This window comes from Penicillium riverlandense (assembly GCF_028828495.1).
Source record: "Penicillium riverlandense strain IBT 135883 chromosome Unknown utg000001l_segment0_segment0, whole genome shotgun sequence".
In the NCBI taxonomy this organism is placed as follows: domain Eukaryota; kingdom Fungi; phylum Ascomycota; class Eurotiomycetes; order Eurotiales; family Aspergillaceae; genus Penicillium; species Penicillium riverlandense.
Genome location: NW_026643194.1, coordinates 3,827,699 through 3,851,746, shown reverse-complemented (window position 1 = coordinate 3,851,746; position 24,048 = coordinate 3,827,699). Strand labels below are relative to the sequence as shown.

Here is a 24,048-nt window from a genome sequence, read left to right as displayed (position 1 = left end):
AGTTCACCGGCGAGGGATCATATCGCCTGAGTTATGAGCGACACGGAAGGCGACTTGGCCAAGGAGGAGATTATGTCTCGGAGGATTGAGGTCATGAGCCACCTGGTTGCGTATGCATCTGTCCGAAAGCTACAAGAAACAAGTTCCGCTAGGCTCAAGCCGAATGTCGGCCCGTCAGGCGTCTTCTAACCACTAGTAACCTGCCTCTTGCGACAAACCAGCAGCGTACTCTCCCTCAAGATGTCGTCAAGCCTTTGGTCTCCTGTACTTCGATTGTATCCAACCAGCCTTCGCCCGATGTTGATCGCGTGTCTGAGCAGCCACCAGAGAGACCTTTGCCCCTTATTTTCTTCCCATCGTCGTTAACTCGACATAAAGAATCTCCAATTTCTTCCCAGCCCTCACTCCCAACGCAAATATGACACCAAAATACATCATCCGGATCAACAGCTTTCTTGATCTTTTGCAATCTCTCATAGTTGTAACCCCAGAATGCTTTCTGGAAGTTGGGCTCATTCCAATAAGCCTGAATTCTTAGTAATTGCTCCATTAAGCGGGCAGGGTGCTGAAGCTGCATACCTCGTTGATGTAAGCTCCCGAATCAGGAACCAATTGCCGGAAAGCTTCAGTTTGGACTTTGTTAATGTTGTACTCAACAATTGCTTGCTGAGTCCCGTTGAGAGGCGTCCAGCTTTGAGAAGTCACTTCGAGGCGTCAAGATCTTGAAAACATACTGCCAGGCATAAAGTAGCTTGACTTACCGGCATGAATTAAGGCCTTTTTCCAGGCAGGATTGGCCGCGTTACAGCCGCCCCTTGGTTCCGCATCCCAGACACCTTTGCCAGAAACCATGTACAATCTCCCTCCTGCATCTCCCAAGAAGTCCATCAGTGCCCCGCTGAAAGCATCTTCTGTTAGAATATCCGGGGGCAAAAGCCGAGATCCGACCACCTTATCGACCCCTGCTCCGTCATCGTCAGCGTACTCGAGAAACATGCTGTAGAAGTTTGGAAAGACGGTTGAAGTCGCTTTTCTAGTTGTTTGGTTGGAGTACGTCTCATTGATATGATGCAAATAGGGCTTCAGTAAGTCCTCCAATATACTTGCCGAAGCAGGGTCGTACAAGGCAAAAATTGCTTGGAAGGATGCCACATCGCCCCCGAGTCCAGCAGCGCTGGTATTGGGGTACAGATATGTATAGGCCGCAACGTTCGAGTCAGATAGGGTGGGAAATTGTGCGAGCAGATATGCAACGCTGTCCCAGTAGGCCGTGGAGTTTGGTTGTGCTTCGATAGTAAAGTCGTATATCGCAATTTGGGTAGATGGAACCGTTCGAATAGTCACCTTCGTCAGGACTCCAAAGGTGCTCCCGCCGCCCTAAACTGTTAGGAGCATTTCTATGGATCGATAGGGGACTCAGCACTTACACCCCGGACTGCCCAAAACAGGTCTGTATTCTGACACTCGTTTGCAGTGATTATTTCTCCTGTGGGAGTCACCATCTCCACCTCATAAACCTGGTCGGAGCCTAGTCCGAAGATGTTTGAGATGGGACTGTGGCCACCACCAGTAAGATAACCGCCCATAGTGACTTCCGGTCCCATGCCGTCAACAACTGTTAGGTTGTGTTGATCCAGGTTGAAGTATATGTCACTGACGTATGACGCGGCTCCTGCGGTCACTGCCGTGGTGTTTATTCTAATGTCGCATCCCTTTGGCTTGAACTGGTCATAATATTCGTATCCTCCGACCATGTACCTAATCCAGATGGATAGAGAATATGGAGCTGCAGATCTGTTCCTCAAATCAGATATTCATCGCTTTTCAGTATTTCAAATATCGGATCATTCCACTTTATCCACGTACCGCTTGAGGTAGTCATGTCCTGAAGCTTTAACGTTCAACCTCACATTATGCTTCCTGGCAAAGTCAATTGCAAGCTTGACATCATTGGCAGACGTTGCATTGACAACGTAAACCGGGTATCCCAGACCACTACACGGCGCAGATGTGTTCGGCAGACAGGAGTCGTTGTTCATGTTGTTCCACGCCGTGCTGATGGGGTTGTCTTGGTGGAAGGCGAACGTACTCCAAGAGCTCGTGATGTTGGCGCATGTTTCGTTCGAGCTCAGGTCGGAGGAATGACAGGCTAAGGCAGGTGGAGATGGTTGTAACAAGCGCCCGGAAAGGCTTGCGTTGAGGTGATTCCATTGGAAAAGACTCGGCCAAGTTTCATCATATGGTGTCGATTTGCACGTTGTGCTCTGGGCTTGAACATGGCAGAGTGAGGAGGTATAGGTGAGTATATGGAGGAGAAGCGGTAGTAGACCTCGTCCTGCGACGCGCGTCATGATGATAAAATTAACCCTAAGCTAATATTTCAAGCTAGAAGGGACAGAAGTTTGTGCGAAATGGAAGAATACGTATCCAGGATGCACCTCGTTCGTCTTAAATAATAACTATAGGTGTGAGGCTTCTACAAATCTCCGCGGAAAATCGGGGTTTCTTGAAATCTCCGGGTGGCTCAACCGGTGGCATTGTCTGACGGTTCAATCAGAAACGTTCATAAATGAACTCATATCCACCGAGAAACCGTATGTGACAACTCAGGATTTCCATTGCTCCGATCTTGCTCGGCAGCATCACTGGTATTCGAAACCAGTGTTGGGCAAGCAAGTAGCAATTCCGCTCCCAAGTCCCTCTTCAAGATTCCTTTGGTCGGTGCTTAAAATATCTAACGGGTCGCTGCCCCAAAGCCAGCTCTCCTGGTAATTATCGTCAAGCAATGACCTATCGATCTGCTCGAACATCCATCCTGCAGCATCTTCCCTGGCTCCGGTATTGCTCTCTTGGCCTTCAACAGAGCCAAATGCTGGCCAGCCTTTTCCGGGAGCAAACCCGTCGCCACTACAACCACCATTCATTGCCGCCAGGAGGACGTTACTCCACTTCTCGATGCGGGCCTTCTTGACCCTGAGAGTCTTTGCGATCAGGTCCAGTCGGTTGTTCTCCCATTCTCGCCCGTGCGCCGCACCGATCTCCACCCTGGCGGCCGCAAACCGTGAGGCAAAGGACTCTAGAGCATTAAGCACCATGTTTTCGGTTGTCTCAGCCTCACTATTCTTGGTTGCAGGTTGCGCAGTGTCTGCGGATATGTTAGAGGAGATAGAGCTGGCACACTTGGGCTGAGCATTGACGAGCAACGATAACCGCGCCTGGCGGGCAAGCATAGTGATGGCATAGATAAGGTGACCATAACAAGGCTGCGGCATATAGAAGTAGTAGCAAACGGGTATGGCGAGCCAATTATTGACCCAGGTCCTGAGGGTAGAGGTGGCAGCGCGATAGCGATCAAATCCCTCTGTATGCATAAGCGATAGCGGGACGGAGGCGGGGGTTGTAACACTTGACGGCCCGATATCGCTTAGCAGCGGACCGAAAAGCCGTAGCTGTGCAGTGTTGTAGTGGCTCAATAGTAAATCTTGCAGTTTGTGTCAGCGACGAGTCCGCATGAGTTGGGTTGCAAAGCTGGAGAATCTCACAGTTGGCTTTGAGCTTCATGGGCAATGAGTTCTCGAGTCTATCCAACTCTGCCTGGAAAGCAGAGAGATGCACAGCGGCTGTTGTCTCTTGTAAAGCTACTCCAATCGATTCAACGGTGAACTGATCTCGGTGGTTGAATTGAAAGATCCTCTCGGTGAGGTGCTGGATGCGAATTAGCTGTACAAGGAGTTCATCTGTCTCATATTCCGCAGCGTCTTTTAATTCGTTCAGACACTGGTCATGGTGCTTCGTGTATCTTGGTGACTCTAATTTGTTGAAAGAGAGAGCAGCGCTGTGGAGTTGTCGTTAGCTTTTACGTTCGGTGCAATGACGGGCTACCCACTTCGAGCCCATGTACCAGGCACCAACCAAGACCCTTCTCTCTTCATTCGTCATCGCTCTTGGTTCTTCTGGATCCATTGCCGGGTACGGAGCCATTTCGCGCGGCCTGGTACGTCTGTCCAGGCCCATATCTCCAATCATGCTGGTTGCCAAATGCGTGAGGTTGTTGAATTGACCACGGGCCAGACAATAGTAATGGTAGTAGCCCAAAAAGACAAGAATCCCTTGGAGGAGGTCTAAAGAGCGTTCGGACCTCATGATAACGGCATCAGAAATATGCTGCATTACCGCACGACTTTGTCCCCACATTGACCGTCGACATTGGATTGAAGCTACCATTCTGATCACCTTTGCAAGGAAAGGTCGACTTTGTTGAAGCTGAGCTAAATTCACACCAGGTGGAACGACGACAAACGGAAACTGGGAACGAAGCTGATTATTGTATATCGATAATAGGATTTCATCCGACTCAATTGGGCTGAAATCCTCTTTACCAACTTCTGGCTGGCAGGTGCATGTTGGGCGTGCAAATGTGTTGAAACCAGGCAGTGAAACATTCGCAGAGGGTTCGTCTTGACGCCGCACCGGAATTTCGAAGGCGGCCGGTGATGATGGTTGTCCAGTTCGTTCAGGCGGCACTTCGGGAGATATGGAGGTACTCTCTCGCTGGCTCAAAGACTCTATGAGACTGCTCAGCCTCTCTTCTAATCGCGCAATCCGGCTTCAAAGCCTTTTCGTTAGCCCATCCCAAAAAATTCAAGACCACAGTCGCTACTCACGGCCCCTTATTCTGCCTTTTTTTTCTTGGCTTACGCTCCCTTGGCGTGCAACTCCTCTCCAAGCTCTGGCACCTGGAGACAGTTAGCATCTATTAACGGATTTCCGTGGAGAGTAGACCAAGCGGAATAACGAGCTAACCTGTCACATCTGGCCCCGGGTGTATTGTCAGAGCGCAAACATCTGGCCTTTGCTCTTGCGCAGGGATCGCATGCCGTCCCCCAACCAGTGCTGCGAGTAACTGAAGCGGGATCTTCCATGACAACTTTCAGGAAAGCAACCAAGTCAACGACGCAGAGGGCATGTTTCTGTAGTGAGTTACAGTGGAAATTATGGCCCGGGTTAGAAGCGGCCCCTTCAGACAACCCAGCCTACTTGATCGAAAACAGAAAGATCAAATATCACGACAATGGATGCTTGACCTTGTATCTGTTCAAAATGGTCACTGGGACTGGGTATGGCCGATAGATGGCCCTGCGTCAAGGGGCTGACTAACGGGTGGTTCATCACGTGACCGAAATGGAGATCTAGCCGCCAAGAAGTAGATAGGATTGGTTTCCTAGGGCCTAGAAGGAGGCAGTACTATAGTCTGAAATTACCTCTTATTCTCCCATCCCACTGAGAAATGCGGGTTCCTGACCAGTAGGTACATTTTATTGGGCAGTTTTTGTGGAAAAACACGAGGGCGTTTTGGCGGCTGAGTTCTTCCGGACAATTCGGTAAACTCCGAACTTTCCGATGACCCTGTGCATAGTCGGGAGTACCCAGAGGAGTGGGTCCAAATGGGCAGGGTACTTTCACCTAATTCCTGGGTCCTCTCAGCTGGGACTAGGTGATCTCCCAAAAAAGCGAAAGGACTGTTACTTCAGGATCCATCTCAGAAGTAACTCAAATTACGATGTCTCTGCCATGCCGGCAACGCGGGACGATAAGGTCTTGGCATCAGCGAGAAGGCATCTATTCGCGAGCGCATCATAGAAAATAAAGCTCTCCGAGGCCACCAGGCTGGACTTGAGCTTGGTCTCGCTCAACAGAGATTTCAATGTCCAATCAATTTTACTCATAAAGACTCGCCCTATAATGTACTGCCCTTCCACGGGTATAACCATTCATCTGCTGCGTTCCCCACCTGCGAACCCGCGCGGCAACTGAGAAAATGTCAAGTATTCGCGAGACGAGAAACAATGAACCAGCATCACCGTTTTGAATTTGGTTTGAAATCAACCATGTGGCTGCTAAGTCCGAACCATGTGGCCGCTAAGTCCGTCCGTCCATGAAGTTCGATCAAAATGGACGAGTTCGTATAAATAAGTCCATCGCCTCATCCTCCTCGACGAGCAAAATTCAGCATCCAGTTTAGTGATCTTCACTTGCTTCTTACTGCGAAGATAACATATAGGATATCTACATCAATTTGCAACTCGTTTAAAATGCCATCTTATGCTATTACTGGGGCCTCAAGAGGTATTGGCGTGAGTTTTCATACTTAAGCACCGACCAGATGAAGAATAACGATCATCAACCGAAATAGTGGGAGTTCCTTCGCCAACTGTCCAGCGATTCGAACAACATCGTGATCGGGCTTGTTCGTAACAAGCCTCCAACTGAGGAAAAGATGAAGCAAGAATTGCCGGAACGTACCAACATCCACATCGTGCAGGCAGACATCACCGATTATGCTGCTTTGAAGGTAAGGACCGTCAAATTTACGGAAAGCTTCTTTTGACGCATCCTTGCAGGCTGCAGTAGCCGAGACTGCAACAATCAGCGGTGGGAGGCTCGATTATCTGATCGCCAACGCTGCGCTAGTGTCCCACTTCGATGCTTACGATCCAATTGGGGTTTTGTAGGTTTCCCATGGCTTGGATTATGGGTTTTCATATTTGGTGGTCACTAACTAAGTGAATATGATTCAAACAGGGGACAACAGCCCGAAGCCCTTGAAGAAGACCTGACCAAGTGTTTCAAAGTCAACGTCGTCAGCAATATCCATCTGTTCAACTTATTCATGCCCTTGATTCTGAAAGGAGAAGCCAAGAAAGTTATCGCCATCTCCAGTGGCCAGGCTGCCCTCGATGCTATTCCTAAGTTGGGAATCGAGGTCGCCTCTGTCTACGCTATCAGTAAGGCAGGTCTGAATACTGCCGTGGCCAAGTTTAGCGCGCAGTATGCCAGAGATGGTGTCCTTTTCATGAGCATTTGTCCCGGGATGGTTGATACAGGTCACTTAGCTGACGGTATGTTCGGAGTTGACTGCCTTTTCGCTTTTTTTTTATACAGCAATCTGATCTTCTTTTAGCAACCCCGGAGCAGCTGAAGGGGTTGGAAGGAATGCTGGGTGCATTCGCCCAGTATGCACCCAGCTTCAAGGGCCCTAGTCCACCGGAGGCTGCAGTGAAGGATGTTATCTCGGTTATGAGCAAGGCTAGTGTCGAGAATGGCGACGGCGGCTCTTTCGTGTCACACTACGGCAACCAACAGTGGCTGTGAAGATCTTGTTCAAGACTTCTTTCATCCAATCCCAGGATTCGATATATGCCTTGAAATATGATGTTTAGAGTTTTTAAAGAGTGAATGATATTGCATATCATTGTACGTACATTAAGAATACGATAAATTGTTTATTGTCCATTATGGTGGATCAAGAAAGGATTGCTCTATTGGGAATTTGTCTACGCCTGTTGCATTGGAGGGATCGATATCTTTAAACATTGGTCAGCCATCAATGGTAGATTGCAAAGAACTAGGAGATTATGTGAAACAAGTTGAATTTTATCCTGACCAGACGTAGTTATGATAATGCCTTGAGTTCGCTTTGTTGCTATGAATTTATCTCAATCGATCCGGATAACTGCTTTGAAGTGTCCAACAGATGACTTTAAATTTTCTCAACTTTCTCGTCGAAATGACCAATTTTGCCTCGACACGACTACTGCAGTCTAGATAGTATAGTCATCATGATATGCAAGTGAACAGTGTGCCTTGTTTGTTTGCTTCAATTGACTTGAAGAAACCTTATGGACTGGACACAATCCATTATACAGTCAACCGGAGACATCGTCGAAGTTTTCCAGAACAAAAGTGCGACAAGAAAGCCAGACACCAGTTATAAATCTATCAGTCAGAGGAATCATCTGTCCCATAACCCTCCGCATCGGCAAAACACACCCAAAGTGACTTTCCTCCTTTCCGGTTAGACAAAAGTAGGCAAGATAGTGCAGCAGGTCAAGATGGCACTGAGCTTTTCGGTATAGACAATATGGCCTTGGGAAAGGTCATCTTGGACCCAGATGGCCTGAATCAGCTTCTTGGTTAGGAATAAGGAGCGTGATGAAGTCCGCTCCTCCGTCCTGGAAATTAGATCAAGGACAGTACACCTTTCCGCATCAGTCCGCGCTTCGCAACCCAAAATAAGCAGCGGAAATTGACGGTCACAAGAACTCAGCTGAGAAAAGATATTAAAGGCTCGTTCAATCCGTTGTTGGGTTTCAAAAGCCGGCTCAAAGGTGTTTCCAAATATTCGGCTGAGATAGACTAGCGTGGCCAACTGGAATAATTCCACGAGCGCTGCCATGTCCGATCTTCCACCGATTGTGTTGTCCGAGATTACGACAGACCGGATTCTCCACGCTAGTATTTTGAGGTAGCTTTTGAAGCTATCGGATCCTTGGGATGAAAGTACATGAGGCGGTGCGGTTGCAACTGTATTGCAGACCTCAGCCAAAAGCTTCAGAGTTGTGGTAAAAATGGATTCGGCTGAGTGTGCGATCTATCCCAATTCATTAGTGATCTGATTCCTTTAACGTTAAATGCAGAATGGTTATACCAACCTCCATACAGGGATCAGAATCTACCAGCGGCAATGGGATGTCTACGGGTTCGTCCCCGTCTATGAAAGGCGTCTCAATGGCCGGTCGGTGCCAGTGTGTAAGACTAAAACGAGATAACACATCATGGTAGTATACCCAGTCAAGCAAAGCAGTGTAGCCGCTGTCCCCTTTGAATGTGTCAAGGGGCCTGGCTTTAATAACGCTTTTGACGCCGAGAATGTAAGAACGCCACTGGCCAGAGGTGCATGAAGCCTGGTAAATCTGGGTTGACGACTATGTCAGTCTATTACACTTTTATTCAATCGTAGAGTATAGATTCAAACCTCAAATGAGCACAAGAGCATCCCCGCCGCAACATGCTGGAGTATTTCCATCGTGCCGATCTCGCGATTTAATGCGGTGCCTAGGGCTTTCAAGGCACCGATCTTGAGCTTGGCAGCCTGTAGCTGCAGTCCAGAGCGGTGCAGCGAGGACAAAGCAAGCAAAGAGCGCAGTACTGCCGCAGCAGATGGAGTGTCATTAATGAGAGCCATGCGGATAAGCATGTTGCCAACATCCGTCGGGTCATGGCCGAAGGTTGTCAGAGAGCAAGATGCGCTGCATTGAACTGCAAAACTGGTCAGTTTCATGGGCCATATTTTGGACGAAACGTTCCATGCCTCACTCACAGTATTGAAGTAAGCACTTTTCTGCAACATCCAATTTTAATGGATTCCATGGCATGGGCGATCGGAGTGTCAGCCTGTGGTACTCTACAATAGGTCAATTTTCCTGTTCCCTCGCTGTTCGCATCAACGCTCCACAGCGGAGGGCATTACCATTTGTCACTACACCTAAAAGATGACGGTGCATCTCAATGTCCCAGGTGGATATATTGACTAGTCGCGCATCAGAGAAACGGTGCCTCGTGCTCCGCTGTTGCAGCGATGAGCGAGCCACGACGGCACGTCGCTTATCATTGGCCTTCGGCCAAGACAGACGCACACCGTAGCCTTTGCAGGTGCGATTCGATTGAGAACACTGCGAGCAAACTGGGACAATCCGATCGCAGAGAATCCGGCGATCTGAAAGCGACTGTCAGCAAGTTTACATGTTGAGGCTCAGACAGGTGGGTTTCCGACGTGGAACATACCCCTACACGTCCCACAGCTTCGATTCGCCATGTTTTTGTTTTTCTCTCTTGGGCAGTGTATTACGCTCTTGGCGTGGGTAAGAGAAGATCACACGAACTTCGGCAGCTTGTCGTGGCCAGGGGGGAATAACAATGAGATTCAAAAAGATGATTCCTGGCCAGCTTGCTGACAACGAGGTTGAATGATTGGAACCGGCTGCAGCCGGCCCCCAAATAGAGACCATCAATATGGTTAATGCCATTAACCATCATAAATTGAACCAATTGACCATATACCCGCTTAATGAGAAAAGCAACCTACACAAGCGGTTGGAGTAAGTGAGATGGATGTGGTGGCATCCATATTGGTCCTCGCTCTACTACAAGGCTCACGCAACAACTTGAAGAAAGAAAATGCACTATCATCCACTCCATCACAGACCAGCCAACAGCTCCCCTAAGGAAATAGGCTTCCTGACGGCATTCGAGAAGCCCTCATGAAACGTAACCCAGACCTTCCTACCAGCCTTGGACGATTCGTCCACTGTGGAGTTCGCATTCGAGTCGCCCGTCTCCGAGGCCGGCTCCTGAATGACCCTTCCAAAGAAATCGCGCTTAACAGCGGCTTCCATGGCTTTCTGTGCAGCGTCGCTCGTGCCTGGGACTTGTTTCATGCCCCCGGATACGGCGCCCGCTTTATTCATGCTCAAGTGGTCGGACTGTTTGCGCATTGTTTCCTTGCGATACTCCTGGTCCAGGACTTGGCGGACGGCGTACCGGACGGGGCCCGCGGAAGCCATGGAACTGCCTTTGGTTTTGGAGAAGGAGACGAGAGAGTCGATTGGTCTGGGTCTTGTTAGCTCTGATATTAAATGTAGGGGATAAATAATACTTACGGCTCCATTCTGTAGACCCATCCACCGTGACTCCCACCGTCATGCTCGACTCGCACTTTCTCAAAGGTTACTTCCAGCCCGGCCATGACTCGCACGGCAGCCTGCACCAGCGCGCGCTCACTCTCCTTCCGGACGCTGGCCACGCTACGCTGATCGCCGCCACCACGAACAATCACCGGTTTGACGTCGGGAGAGAGCATGCGCATGACATGTGGAACCAATTCCGTGATCACATTCTCTGGTGAACGGAACATGCGCAGCAAGGGCGCGGAGAAGGACGAATGGAACCCGTTTAAGATCTGGCGGTTCTGCTTCTGCGCTTCGAATGCGGCATAGTCTGCCTTTGGCCCGGAGAAAGGGTGGTCTTCTTCAGCGTCATCTTCATCCGGATTCTGACCTGTCGCGTCGGTCTTCCCAGCCGCGGATGCAAAGAGGTGGTGAAATGCAACGACCGACTGGCTCAGATACGGTCCGAGCTCCCATTCGTGAGACGAGTAGACCTTAGAGGAAATCGAGTCGTGGAAATGTAGCCAGTCGTAAGCGGCGTTTGGTTTGGAGAGAAAAGTGTCGTCCTGGTACTCCTGAATGGGATATACAGCAAAACATTCCGAGACACACCGGTCATGGTCGCCGCTGGCTTCCACCATCTCCCGCAGGCGGTTGATAGCGTGTCGTTTGCGCAAATCCGCCACACCGACAGGAGTCCGAGAGTTGGGGCCGTCGTATCGGTCCTGGAATGAAGTCGTGCCCACGGGGTCATCCGAGAAGCCGGCTCCTTCGGCGAATACACGGTTGACAATCTCGCGGACGCCGCCGCGACTCAGTTCCTTGAAGAACGAGCTGCCTTCGGTCGAGGCACTGAGTACGCGTTGCTCCAGCCAGGTTCGGGTCAGTTTGGGGCTTGTTAATTCATTGCGGAGTTTATGTGCCACCCATTCGGCAGCAACGAGCACGCTGCGAATATCACCCTCGGCCGAGCCGGTGCTCTTCGAGCCGCGCTGTCTCCTGGCTGCCAGGCCCCAAGACGCTTCACAAAGCCTTCGAGCGCCGTCACTGTCACAGGGGATTCCTTCTCTGGTGAAGATATTCTTCACTCGCTGAACAACGTTCTCCAGCGGCGCGTGGCGAACATGGATCATCTCCGCGACAGAAGAAGCCCGCAGAGGCCGAAGGCTAGTGTGGTAGAGATCATTGCAGATCAGAATCAGCGGCCGCAGAAAGCGGAAGGTGTCCCCCTTGCGCTTCTTGTTGATTTTCCCATGTTGTTCTGCGGAACGCGCCGAGTTGCGTTGGTCAAGCAGAACAAGATCGATCAATGCCTTCATGAAACCACCCTCGCCGCCACTGCCAGACCCGCCTACAACACCATCCACCTCGTCCACCACAACACAGACGGGTTTCCCAGCGCGGCGGATCTTCTTCTCGCCAACTTCGACATTCATGCCCTTGACGTTCTCCGTACCCAGCGCATCACGAATCCGGCCCTTGACCACATCCTTGCTGCGGTCATCGCTGGCGTTGATTTCGAGCACTTCGTAGCCAGCCTGTTTGGCGCATACATGTGCCAGGGTCGTCTTGCCCAAACCCGGGGGTCCACTCAACAATAGAACTTTCCGGTGCATACGCTCCTCTTCCTCGTCTCCTTGAGTCTGTTTCTTCGCGCGAGCCTGAGCCTTGGCCAGACCGGGGAAGACAATGGGGTCCCACCCCTTCAGCCAGCGTAAAACGGCTCGATGAGTCCGCTCATCGCCTATCAGGTCGGTGAACTTGCGCGCACGGTACTTTTCCGTCCACATGGCATGGTCCCTCTTGCTTTGCTTGGGGTTTTCGATGGACTGCTGAACTGGCGCTGGGGGAGTCTTATCTGACGTCTGCTTCGTAGTTTTCGCGGCGTCATCCAGCAATTTATGGATTTCAATACCGTAGTAGGCCGTCTTAGCCCGCCCCGGAGCCGTCTCGGATCGACTAGCAATAATCCGCTCATAAGAAACCGGCGCATGGGCCTTTCGCGCGGACACGCTATGCGTTTTGCCGGCACATGTTTTAATCTGGAACTTCTGCGGTGCCGCCGTTTGTCTTGCGGGTAGCGGATTCAAGAGCGAGGGTGTGGTTGTAGGCGTGGGTGTTGGCTCATTCGTTGTCTCTGGTGGTTCCGCTATGATAGGTGCGGGCCCCGACTCGAGCACATACTCCTGCAGCTCAAACTGGCTCTTGAACTGCTCATCCCCCAAACCAGGCGGGATATCATCGTCCTCCTCGTCGTCATCATCATCGGCCAAAAACCCTCCCAACATGCGGGGCCGTTTCTGTTGCTCCGTCGACTGGGCGCCGTCCTCCACATCATCTACATCGGACGCTTTCCTCTTCTGCGACTCGGCACGGGCCGCGCGAGTGGGCGCCAGCGCACCAGGTGAAGAAATAAACGGCATCCTCGCGACCGGAGGGGACGACTGCAGACACGGTCTTCTATTACGAATCTGTCTCGGCGTAGATATGGACGTGGATATGGACGCGGACAGCTTCGTTGGCGTATCTGAATGAATTCCCGTCAATTCCGCGAATTATTTGACATGAACCACCAGGAACCACAACCCAGGTCTTATATCGTCGTCACTGCGGAACACATCGGCCAGATCCCACGCTCGGTGCTGGATTACGTCGCGCTTGTGCTCCAGTCGCTGCAGGTTCAGGACCTCGAGGTCGTCGGCGAAGGACTCGGAGGGTGGATGTGGTGCGATATCGTCCTGGGAGTGTAGATGCAGTGCCGGATCGAACGATGAGGGAAATGAGGGAGACGAGGGAATCATTGAGCGGTTAGTTGGTTGGGTTCAGTGTCCCCGCGGACTTGCAAAGACGCGCCTGGACGCGTTGGCACTAGACCCGATTGGGCAGGGGTGGTATAGATCAGTACCCGTAGTATAGGAGATATTTATCGTAACTACGTTATCAAATGGTTTATTCTATAGAGAATATGCTGAAAAATCGGATGGTGAAATTGGACCAGCCCTCTAATCGGTGGTATACTGTACTGGATGGTGTTGGACAAACAAGAACAAAAGAAAGAACAAGAAGATATCAGTTTATGCGTTCTTCAGCTTCTCCGTCAGCTCAGGCACCTTCTCAAACAAATCCCCAACCAGCCCGACGTCTGCGACATTGAAAATCGGAGCATCGGGGTCCTTGTTAATCGCAGCAATCACCTTGCTATCCTTCATACCGGCCAAGTGCTGAATGGCGCCCGAGATACCCGCACACAGATAAAGCTGCGGAGCCACGTTCTTACCGGTCTGACCAACCTGGAGACTGTTATCAGCGAAGCCACTGTCCACCGCAGCGCGCGAGGCACCAATAGCGGCGCCAAGCGAGTCCGCCAGCGGAAGCATGATGCGGTCGAACTCCTCCTTGGACTTGAGGCCACGACCGCCCGAGACAACGCGGGTGGCGGTCGCTAGGTCGGGCCGCTCGGACTTGGCCAGCTCCTCGGACACCCATTCCGTCTGCGCGGCGGCGTTAGGGTCGGCGCCGTCGACGATCTCGGCGGAGCCGCCCTCCGTCTCGACACCTTGGAAGGCGGTGCCACGCACGGTGAGCACTTTGATGTTGTCGCTGGATTGTACCGTGAGGATGGCGTTGCCGGCGTAGATGGGGCGGACGAAGGCTGGGTTGATGTTAGTGCGTCGTGTCGGGGAAACAGAATAGGTGGACTACGTACTGTCCTCGCTCTCAATCCCGGTAATGTCTGAGATCTGCTGCACATCCAACAGAGCAGCTACTCGGGGCAGAAGACTCTTGCCAAAGGCCGAGTGACCCGCAACGATGTGCGTGTATTCGCCCTTCTTGATATTCTCGACCAGCAGAGGAGCATAGTTCTCCGGGAGGCCCTGAAAGCACGCAACAGTCAGCAACGGATACCAACCCAGCCCAGAAAGAAACATACCTTCTCGTAAGCATCATTCTCCACAGCCACCACCTTCTCCAGACCCTTGATCTTCGCCGCCTCCGCAGCCGACGTGCCCTTCACACCACTACCAGCCAGGAAAGCCGTTACCGAGCCGCCCAGTTTCTGTGCGGCCGCAATTGCGGATAGGGACGAGTTCTGCAGCTTGCCATCGCGCTGCTCGAGGACGGCAAGGGTCGAGAGAAGCCGGGCCAGCGCCGAGGAAGCGGGCGCTCGCAGGGCGCGGGTGGGATAGAGTTGAGGGCGGGCTGCCCGCAGGACGGAGTGTCTGGCAATGGGAATCATGGCGACGGGATGTGGGATGTGGTGACTCCGTCTGCCGGGGAGAGGTGAAGGAAGTGGGAGAGAGAGTTGGAGGTTCGGCGATTCACGGTGAAGTGGGTGGTTATCGTCGGGATGCCAAGACCAGCGCCGACCTCGGTTAATCAGCAATCAGAGATCAAGACATTCATTGTCTCCGGGAATAGTTACATCTACCATGTACTGAAGGTAGATCAAATCTAGAGGAATATATTGCACTAGAATATGTACCAGACACACAGAAAGAAAACACATTTTGTACGCCACCCAGAAAAAAGCCCTGAACATGATGCAGATAGTAAAACATTATGGACCTAGGTCGACTTTCTCTTCGGTTTACCAGCCGCCTTGGGCGCTGCGACCACCGCATCGCCATCTTCCAGCGCCTTGGCCTTGAGCTGCTGCAGCTTCTGTTTCCGCGAGGATCCCTCCTCCTCAGCATCATCATCGTCGGCGGCTGGCTTGGACTTCTTCGCTTTCTTCTCCTCGGGCTTCTGGTCTGCAATCGACTTGCGCTTCTTGGAGTTCTTAGCGCCTTCGATGGCCGGGACATCTTGTCCCTCCTCCACCACATCGGCATCCTCCACCCACAACTCGCTGGCCAGCCAAATCGGCATGGCCATGGTGTTGGCGCCCTTGATGTGCAGAGCCTTGATGTTCCTCCAGCCCTTCGTCACAAACTTCTCCGTCAGCCCCTTGACCACGGCGGCGACATTCTCAGACAGTTGATCGGCGGTGAACTTGGACGATCCAACCCGAATAGCCGCTGTGGTGGCGGGCGCAAGGTGCACCGCCGCACAGTTGAGAGTGCGCTCAATTTCCTTGGCCACGATCAACGGCGCCGCAAACGCCGCGCTGCGCTCCTCCTTGGCGGGCTTCTTCTTCGGATCCTTCTTCACCCGCTTACCGTCCACCTTCTCGATCTCAGCAATGCGAATGGGAATCGGCCGCTTGCTGGACTTGTAGAAGATCTTGCCGAGCGTAGGCACCAGGCGCGTGATGATCCGGTCGTCGGCCAGGAACACATCATGCTCCGAGAATAATTGGCGTCGGCTTTCGAAGCTCTGGTAGCGCGCCTTGAGTTTCGAGAACCCGATGACTTTGTCAATGCGGGAGGAGAGTTCTTGAGGGAAGATCGGGTCGGCGATGATGTCTTTGACACCGCGCTGGGGGTCCGCGGTGATCACGCAGATGCTGAGCGAGGGCGAGGAGTTGAGGGAGTGCGGGATAGCAATTTTGCCGGGCTTCAGGCGGTTCTTGTCCACCACGTGCTTCTTGGTGGTGAGGATCAGCCAGACCGCTTCGTTGGATATCGGGCTGTCCTCGGCGTCGGAGTCCTCGTCATTGTCGCCAATCAGAGTTTTCTTGGTTGCGGACTTCTCCTTCTCCTCCTGGTTGGACTTGATGTGTCGCAGCAGCGCAGATGAAGCTCGGGCGACCTGCAAAAGTCAGTAACTGGCGAAATTCTTCTGGGAAAATTACAAACCTGAGGGTTGTCAAGCTGGTAGGGCGAGCCCGAGGCCACCTTGGAGGTGAGTGCAGTCGAAGACACCATTGTAGCGACAGACTCGACTGGTGGTTTTTTTTTCGCTACGATCGCAATCGGAGATGGAAAAAAAATCTCGGAAGGCGGTGGCAATTTGTCCGATGTTGGTGCCTGAGGCAACAACTGAGATTGTAGCCCGAGGATCGAAACTATTCACTGACGGACGCACTGGCACTTTCAATCAATCCAGAAACTCGGCCATCAGCGCAATAATAATGACTCTAGCACCACCACCAGACCGCAGATGCATCGTGATATCGGGACCATCAGGCGTTGGAAAGGGAACATTAATCCAAAAACTATTCGACGCGCACCCAGACACCTTCGCACTAAGTGTCTCCCACACAACGCGCCAGCCTCGTCCCGGCGAGCGCGAAGGTATAAACTACTTCTACATCTCTACCGCCGAGTTCTCCACCCTCGTCTCCCAGGGCGCATTTGTAGAATATACATGTTTTAGCGGCAATTACTACGGCACCAGCAAGCAGACAATTGCCGACCAGATGGCGAAGGGATTGGTTGTTGTCCTGGATATCGAGATGGATGGTGTCAAACAGATACAAGAGAATCGCGCTATTGATGCGCGGTATGTTTTTGTCCAGCCGCCCGGTTTAGAAGCCCTTGAGGCGCGTCTGAGGAGTCGCGGGACGGAGAATGAAGAACAGGTTCAGAGAAGATTGGCGCAGGCTAAGGCTGAGATGCAGTTTGCGCAGCAGGGTGTGCATGATAAGATCATTGTTAATGATGATCTTGAGAAGGCGTATCAGGAGCTGGAGGAGTTTGTATATCGGCCCGCGTCGTAGGATAGCGGAGTGATACGGGGTCGGGAGGTCTTGTTGGCATAAGCCGCAGCTAAATCAGGTGGGTAAACATTTAGAAGATGATTATAAACTGAAACGATATATTTGGCATACTGGTTCTCATTTTGTCTGTTTAAAAGTCGATGTGCTGACTTACGGAAGGATTGTCAGATATATATTTCTCCACACCTCCAAATTGATATCATATCCCGTGGCTATAATTCACAATACTGCGATTCAAGACACCCTCCCCATGAGCCAAATACCCATACAGTAGCACAATACCCGGAACATAATTAATTACCCACTGTTTCAAAATGTGTTGAGATGGATGTCCAAATGTCTCACTCGGCCGCGTTCAGACCGAGTCCAGAGCCAAGCCCCAAGCCATTCGGACCATCGTGTACGCTAGGCCACTGTATTTTTTCCCTCCCAGAATGCCCAAAAATAAACCCTTTACGCCAGCTTTATTCTACCCAGTTCTACATTCGAGTAAAGCATACACTAAGGCCTGGCTACTATTTATAGGTAATTGACCGGGCCTAACAGGATCAGGATCGTGGATCTTCACAACCTTGCCTGGATTCGAGCGGCCCCCACATACATCCACGCAGTCTGTGCATGGCTTTCCGGGTAATGTAGATGTACAGCCTCAAGCAACATCTTGTGTTATTTTCAACATATTATTATGTACCAGTGGGCTCGAGTTACATGATCGATGTATACACCTGCACATGCGGCCTTTGACTCTTCAGAGCACTCATTTGAGGACAGCAGCCCCGGGAGTAACTTCCTGTCTTAGCACCCCACTAGGTCAGGTCACTCCTAAAGAAAGAGGGATGGATGGGGGGATAAAAAGTCATCGGAGCAAACAGAATCAATACCACGTGATCTGGGTTGAAGGTCTGGCCATTCAGGTGTCAACCCCACAAAACTGCACTAAAAATCATCAACCCGAAACAATAATTATCGTTCAGTAGTTCGTTCAAGGCACGACGAACGGTTCGGTATATAGTTCCTTTCGGCTCAAGGCACGTGCCACACTGTTCGGTATTGGCGGATGGCGTCATCTGGGGCCGACTGATGCCATCCTATGTAGCGTTGGTTGTAGTTTGATCAAATTTTGCGATGGTCATCCGGTCTAGATTCAGGGGTAGAAACAGCGGTAGACCTATCCCACTATGTACGGCTGTGCTCCCAAATCCAGACTTACTTGGCCCTTGGCTCTTGGCTCTTGGCCAGCATGGCGTGAAAGCGCCTAGTCTCCACGATAGGCGGCCGCAATTTACACAGTAATGATGGATGTACCATAGAGTGTCTTTTTGTTCTCAGCCCGGGTTATATCCTAGGGGTACCGATATACTACGATCAGCTCAGCTCAATTATTCGCATGGATGTACATCCAGTGTTATACGGTCCACGTTCACGGAGGCGTCTGCCAAGAAGTTCGTTGTGGGTGGCGGATCGACGAGACCGCCCAGGCTAGCCTGTACGATCCTTCCCACATGGGGACCACTAGTGAAATGGGGATTGGCGGTATTAATCTCATCAAAAATACATACATCAGATAACTATGAGGTGCCTGCTATAGGGCATCCTCGCAGAGGATCATGGCAGGTCACCGTCGGCGGCCTAATGAAGTTGACACAGCAGCCTTAGGCATGCCAGCCGGTCTGACTGTTTGGGCATGAACCCGACACAACCGAGGTGATGTGTCGACGCCACACAGGAGAAGATTGTTATCCCCTGCTGTGCTGCCAGGAGGGTACGCAGCAGGATTGTATTATTTACCCTACGTAATACAGGAACTCGGGCCTACAGGAATTTGGGGTGTCCAGGGTTACCCCTGGCATTCGCGCCGCTGATTGGTGTGCCTGGCGCAAACCTGCATGGATCCCTGGAAACCCGCCGGGAACTAATTGGCTGGCCCCTGGGACAGCGTCAAATTGGGTCAAATGGGGGGCCACGCCAAGCTTGGTGGACAGGAAACAAGGGCGAAAATTTGACAGTCAGTGGGATGAAGCAACAGAGAGGGTGAGGGAGAGGGCGAAGGAAGGAAGAAGAAGGAGGGACCCTGCAAGATTGGTGGAGTTGAGGGACCGGGACGGAGTACACACACCCTTTTCCCGTGGCTTGCCTTTCGGTGTTTGCCAGGACTCGTACAGCGTAGCCCCTTTCGGTCATAGCCCGTTCTTCTTCTCTGCGGTCCCTCCTTTCCTTCCTCTTCTTCCCTCTCTCTCCCACACACACCCCCAGCTGTCCATCGCGTTTTCCCATCCGACCTAGAGAGATTTGTCTCTCGTCCACGCTCATTACCAGGAAAACTCGCGCCGCTCTCTCAACTTTCATACACTTTCGCTTCTTCTGCACAGACCATCTTTCAATCGTGCGACTGGTTTGCCGTTGATGTACGTACGCTTATCATACTGGGAGGATCCTTGGGCGACTCGGGACGATGCTTGATCTTCTCTCGTGCGCGCGCAACACACTTGCAATGCGATGTGCGCGGCGAAGGGCATCAGTCAGGACGCAGTGGATTGACCCCGGGACTGTTGACACGAACCGATGGCTGACAAGAACCATTCTGGATTTAGATCTACCGTTTCAAATTCACGCAAGACAGTGACTTTGATTCCCTTTGACATTCGGACGCCATGAAGTTCACCAACTCTGTTGCCCTCACCCTGGCCACCGCGGGCTCCCTGGTGGCCGCCCACGGCCACCAGCACCAGCACCGTCACCACCCCAAGCGCAACGCTGATGCCGACACCGTCGCGGTGCCCGGCCCCGTGGTGTACGACTTTGTCATCGCCGACGGCGAAAAGCTCGAGGCTGTCTCTCTGGAAAAGGCGTGCGACGGTTTGCGCGACAAGGAGTTCAAGTGGGCTGATGAGCCCGTCTGGGCCGCTTGCTCGACCAGCACCAGCACCACCACCACTACCACGTCGACTCCCACCCCGACCCCGACTCCTGCTGTGCTCCAGGAGACCTCGGCGGAAATCACCCCGACGACCACCACGACGACCACCACCACCACCACCGCTCGCCCGGCTCCCACCGCTACCTCGAGCGCCACTGGCCTTGATGCGGACTTCCCCGATGGCGAGATTGACTGCACCGACTTCCCCTCGAACTACGGTGCTATTCCTCTCGACTACCTGGGCCTGGGTGGCTGGACCGGTATCCAATACGCTTCGTGGACCGATGAGCTGATCAGCGATATCGTCACCGCCGTGGCCGGCGATGACTGCCACGAGGGTGGTATGTGCTCGTACGCTTGCCCCCCTGGTTACCAGAAGTCGCAGTGGCCCTCGAAGCAGGGCAGCACTGGCCAGTCCGTCGGCGGTCTGCAGTGCTCGGGTGGCAAGCTGTACCTCACCAACGCCGCGCTGAGCAAGAAGCTTTGCATGCCCGGTGTCGGCGGTGTCTTTGTCCGCAACGAGATGAGCAAGCAGGCCGCCGTCTGCCGTACCGACTACCCCGGTACCGAGTCCGAGACCGTCCCGCTGGCGGCCCTCGTTGGTGGTACCCACCCGCTGACCTGCCCCGACGCCAACAACTACTACAAGTGGCAGAACTCGGCCACCTCGGCCCAGTACTACGTCAACCCGGCCGGTGTCTCGACCGAGGCTGGCTGCCAGTGGGGTGACGGCTCCTCGCCCATTGGCAACTGGGCCCCGATGAACCTGGGTGTTGGCCAGACCAGCTCCGGCAAGTGGCTGTCCATGTTCCAGAACACCCCGACCACCAACGTCCCGCTTGACTTCAAGGTCAAGCTGGTCGGTGACGACCTGGGCGCCGAGTGCAAGTATGAGAACGGGCAATTCTACCAGAACGGCAGCCCCATCGACAACGGCTGCACCACCCAGGTCATGTCCGGTGACGCTACCTACGTTTTCTACGAGTAGACGTCTCCTGCATGATCGGGGTTGGGGCGAAAATTGCTCAGCGGACTTTGATGAGCATTTTTCGCCTTTCGCTCCGTCGCCCTTTGAAAGGAGGTCTGACCTCCGCGCTTCTGTCCATATCACGATTTGTTACTTGAAGGGTTGCTTTTGATTCCATGTATCTTAATTTTTTTCGTGGGGGTTTCATTTCTTGTTCGACATGTAAACCAGGGGAGAGGAGAAATCCAACACACCTTGTTGACCATGTTCGAACCATCTTTTCTTTCTCTTCGGAACGCCTCCTGCCTCCAAAACGCATGAGGCTCTACCTCCGGACACACACACCACCTTTGGCTAGATTTACTTCTGTACTTCAAGTGCTCACCAATCTTGATTCCACATCTATCCATCGTCTTGTCCTCTGGAGGATTGTTTTTTTTCCTGACTTTCTGGCAAGTTCCTTTTTTTCTTTTCTGTCCGATCATCTCCGCTTCTAATGCGAGTTCTCTCCTTGTGATCGCGTGGGTACCCTGGCGCGTTGGCTGCTTGATGCGGCCCTGGAGTTGGAGACAGCTGGGTTTGATAGGAGTTGTTGATGCATCGGGTTAGAATTTTTTTTTGTTCCCTCTTTCAATTGATGATTTCTATGTCTTATTGTCCTGTAGAATGTCTGGCATAGTTGGTCAAGGTCAGAATAATCCCTAGTGGCTCTACATTTTCTTCATACATGTCTCGCGTGTAGTCGCCGTGGGGGTGCACGTGATCTCCGACGCGTTTGTATAGCTCCGAGCTGGACAGGGAGAAGGACACTCGAGCAAGAAAAATAAAAAGATACAAACCATTGAACGCGAAAAACACACCCGGTGTTTTTCCGACTTCAATTTGGTCCCAGTACTACATACATTGTGTGAAAAACTCCAAGCGCGACTGGCAGAGTGGAGATTCTCGCCGGCGCCTATAACGCGTCTTCGTGCATTGCCCACGCTCCCGCCCCAGCACATTCATTCCACCCTCTGCCTTTTTCTTCAATACTCTCCCCTCGACTTCTTCCTCGACCTTTCCTTTCCCCTCAACACACTTTTTCCTTTTGGGTTGACTCCCTCTCTCCCTCTCTCTTCCTCTTCCTCTTCCCTCGTGTTTTGCCTTTCTTGTTAGGATACACACGGCGAGACGCGAGTCTCCCCCCAAGCCGTTTCTCGTCAGTGGGAGCTCGTGTGGACTCACCCTGTCATGGAGTCCTCTCCGTCGAGGAGCACTGTAGCTGCTCCCGCCGCCGGCATGAAGCGTCCAGCGTCCCTCCTCCCAGCCTTTGAGCCATTGAGCTCGTCCCCGTCTCTGCCACGGCCCCAAAAGCGTGTAGCACGCGAACCTCAGGTGTCCACGTATCCCACCCCGGTGCCAACCTCTTCGACGCACATTCTCTCGTCCTCTCCACCAGGGATTGCCGCGTCTCGCCCTTCAGAGCGGCGGACCTTCTCCGGAGCATTGGAACGCGCTCCCTTGTCGGCCGTACCGACTATCATGCTCCCCGACAGTGGTGAGCCCGTCCTCATGGGTCGTTCAAGTGCCTCATGCCACCACCAGCTTGCGGCGAGCCGCATGATTTCCCGCGTTCACGTCAAGGCTACCTACAAGCCGGCACCGAACCCCTTCGACCGCGATAGGGTGGAGATTATGTGCATGGGTTGGAATGGGATTAAGCTCCACTGCCAGGGCAAGACGTATGACCTGGCCAAGGGGAAAACGTTCACGTCGGACATTAAGGACGCAGATATCATGATCGATGTGCATGAGGCGCGTGTGTTGGTGCAATGGCCGCGTAACGAAGACCGCAAGGATTGTCCGTCCACGGACTCGGAGCAAACATGGGAGGAAACTACCCCGAGGCAGCGAGCTCCGTCTCGCCGAGATGCACTGCAGGAGAGCCCCGTGGTCGAGCGTCAGCGCCTGGTGTCTCCCATCTCGCCATCACCGGCGGTGCAACAGGCTCTCATCCCGCCGTCGTCGCCCTTGTTTACACCTACCCGTTCGCGTAATGCGGTGGTCGTATATGAAGACGAGGCTTCACCCGTCAAGCGCTCTCATACTGTCGGCCATGGCGTCGGCCGCGCCAGTGCTCTTCTCCAGAGCTCGCAGGGAGGTTCGCTAAGCGATCTGGGCAAGGCCGAGGAGTCCTCCGATAATGACGAGGAGAACGATCCCATCGTGCACTCCTTCGGTCCCTTCGGCGAGAACCTCCTGCCGCGCATGGCCTCGTTCCACACCGACGACTCTCCTATCCGGTCTGCCCGTTCTCCCCGGAGCCTGCTACCCACGCAGCCCCTGCAGCCCAGCCGCTCCCCCCGCCAGCCCTCCAACGCACCAGAGCACCATGTCTCCGAGGAGCCCGCAGTCAAGCTCCAGCAGCCGCTCGACGAGCACTTTGAGCGCGTGCGCAACCACGCTGCCAACCAGCTCGCCTTCTCCCGGCTCTCCTCGACCCCCTTCTCCACCATCCTGAACAACCTCCCCCGGCCTTCTGGAAGTCCGATGAGAAATCCACCACGGGCCCGTCCCGCCTGGAGATCCGCGCCATCCTCGAATCGACCAAATGTGTTGGCAAAGTCGCCCGAGAAGGCAAAGATGCCGCGGGCAAGGCCCTCGAGAGCGAGTACTACTACATCCCGGACTTTGACGAAGACGAGATGCGACGTGAGGCGGTGGTTAATGACTTGAGGAAGCCTGGGCTTCGAAATTGCCGGAAGCAGCACAAGGTTCGTGACGCTATTGTTGGACTCCATGAACCGTCAGGGCTAACCCGTTTCACAGCAATACTTCTGGCGCAAGCCCAAATAGGTTTCTCCAGTCAGACTTCCCACCTTCCTCCGTACATAGTTCGTTCTTCTTGGTCGCCCTCCCTTCGACGGTAGGGCTACCCGCATAGCGTGGCGTGTGACATACCCTGTTTTTGCTTTTCTTTTTTGCTTTGTTTCCCTGGAGTGTACGATGAGGCGTGTGGTACCCGTTTAAGCAGTGTTTCTATCGTTGATGTTGTTTTGCCTCTATTTCATCCTGTTTT

General features: G+C 52.8%; 10 protein-coding genes across 10 annotated transcripts; 4 read left to right on the top strand and 6 right to left on the bottom strand.

The window, feature by feature from the left end:
- Window positions 1-235: 235 nt before the first annotated feature.
- Window positions 236-2,039, bottom strand: N7474_001559 (FAD-binding oxidoreductase; the record flags this gene model as incomplete). The annotated part of the gene is made up of 5 exons (XM_057192974.1): window positions 236-526; window positions 580-691; window positions 731-1,377; window positions 1,428-1,758; window positions 1,867-2,039. 5 exons carry the CDS (start codon window positions 2,037-2,039, stop codon window positions 236-238), a joined length of 1,554 nt encoding a protein of 517 aa, XP_057057927.1.
- Window positions 2,040-2,642: 603 nt separating this feature from the next.
- Window positions 2,643-4,194, bottom strand: N7474_001558 (fungal specific transcription factor domain-containing protein; the record flags this gene model as incomplete). The annotated part of the gene is made up of 3 exons (XM_057192973.1): window positions 2,643-3,481; window positions 3,543-3,835; window positions 3,887-4,194. 3 exons carry the CDS (start codon window positions 4,192-4,194, stop codon window positions 2,643-2,645), a joined length of 1,440 nt encoding a protein of 479 aa, XP_057057926.1.
- A 1,898-nt stretch (window positions 4,195-6,092) lies between these two features.
- N7474_001557 (uncharacterized protein) lies at window positions 6,093-7,152 on the top strand (the record flags this gene model as incomplete). The annotated part of the gene is made up of 5 exons (XM_057192972.1): window positions 6,093-6,134; window positions 6,194-6,352; window positions 6,402-6,508; window positions 6,583-6,899; window positions 6,962-7,152. 5 exons carry the CDS (start codon window positions 6,093-6,095, stop codon window positions 7,150-7,152), a joined length of 816 nt encoding a protein of 271 aa, XP_057057925.1.
- A 703-nt stretch (window positions 7,153-7,855) lies between these two features.
- N7474_001556 (uncharacterized protein) lies at window positions 7,856-9,215 on the bottom strand (the record flags this gene model as incomplete). The annotated part of the gene is made up of 4 exons (XM_057192971.1): window positions 7,856-8,431; window positions 8,493-8,765; window positions 8,816-9,099; window positions 9,161-9,215. The coding sequence occupies 4 exons, from the start codon at window positions 9,213-9,215 to the stop codon at window positions 7,856-7,858; spliced, it is 1,188 nt and encodes a 395-aa protein (XP_057057924.1).
- An 822-nt stretch (window positions 9,216-10,037) lies between these two features.
- N7474_001555 (putative sister chromatid cohesion factor (Chl12)) lies at window positions 10,038-13,306 on the bottom strand (the record flags this gene model as incomplete). The annotated part of the gene is made up of 3 exons (XM_057192970.1): window positions 10,038-10,449; window positions 10,500-12,949; window positions 13,076-13,306. The coding sequence occupies 3 exons, from the start codon at window positions 13,304-13,306 to the stop codon at window positions 10,038-10,040; spliced, it is 3,093 nt and encodes a 1,030-aa protein (XP_057057923.1).
- Window positions 13,307-13,579: 273 nt separating this feature from the next.
- Window positions 13,580-14,742, bottom strand: N7474_001554 (electron transfer flavoprotein subunit alpha/FixB family protein; the record flags this gene model as incomplete). Its single annotated transcript, XM_057192969.1, has 3 exons — window positions 13,580-14,157; window positions 14,212-14,380; window positions 14,437-14,742. The coding sequence occupies 3 exons, from the start codon at window positions 14,740-14,742 to the stop codon at window positions 13,580-13,582; spliced, it is 1,053 nt and encodes a 350-aa protein (XP_057057922.1).
- A 329-nt stretch (window positions 14,743-15,071) lies between these two features.
- N7474_001553 (uncharacterized protein) lies at window positions 15,072-16,312 on the bottom strand (the record flags this gene model as incomplete). The annotated part of the gene is made up of 2 exons (XM_057192968.1): window positions 15,072-16,196; window positions 16,244-16,312. The coding sequence occupies 2 exons, from the start codon at window positions 16,310-16,312 to the stop codon at window positions 15,072-15,074; spliced, it is 1,194 nt and encodes a 397-aa protein (XP_057057921.1).
- Window positions 16,313-16,518: 206 nt separating this feature from the next.
- N7474_001552 (guanylate kinase) lies at window positions 16,519-17,106 on the top strand (the record flags this gene model as incomplete). Its single annotated transcript, XM_057192967.1, has 1 exon — window positions 16,519-17,106. The coding sequence occupies one exon, from the start codon at window positions 16,519-16,521 to the stop codon at window positions 17,104-17,106; it is 588 nt and encodes a 195-aa protein (XP_057057920.1).
- Window positions 17,107-19,757: 2,651 nt separating this feature from the next.
- Window positions 19,758-21,011, top strand: sun1 (SUN family protein UTH1; the record flags this gene model as incomplete). Its single annotated transcript, XM_057192966.1, has 1 exon — window positions 19,758-21,011. One exon carries the CDS (start codon window positions 19,758-19,760, stop codon window positions 21,009-21,011), a length of 1,254 nt encoding a protein of 417 aa, XP_057057919.1.
- A 1,209-nt stretch (window positions 21,012-22,220) lies between these two features.
- Window positions 22,221-23,825, top strand: fhdA (putative transcription factor Tos4; the record flags this gene model as incomplete). Its single annotated transcript, XM_057192965.1, has 3 exons — window positions 22,221-23,541; window positions 23,595-23,743; window positions 23,799-23,825. The coding sequence occupies 3 exons, from the start codon at window positions 22,221-22,223 to the stop codon at window positions 23,823-23,825; spliced, it is 1,497 nt and encodes a 498-aa protein (XP_057057918.1).
- Between the last annotated feature and the right edge of the window lie 223 nt (window positions 23,826-24,048).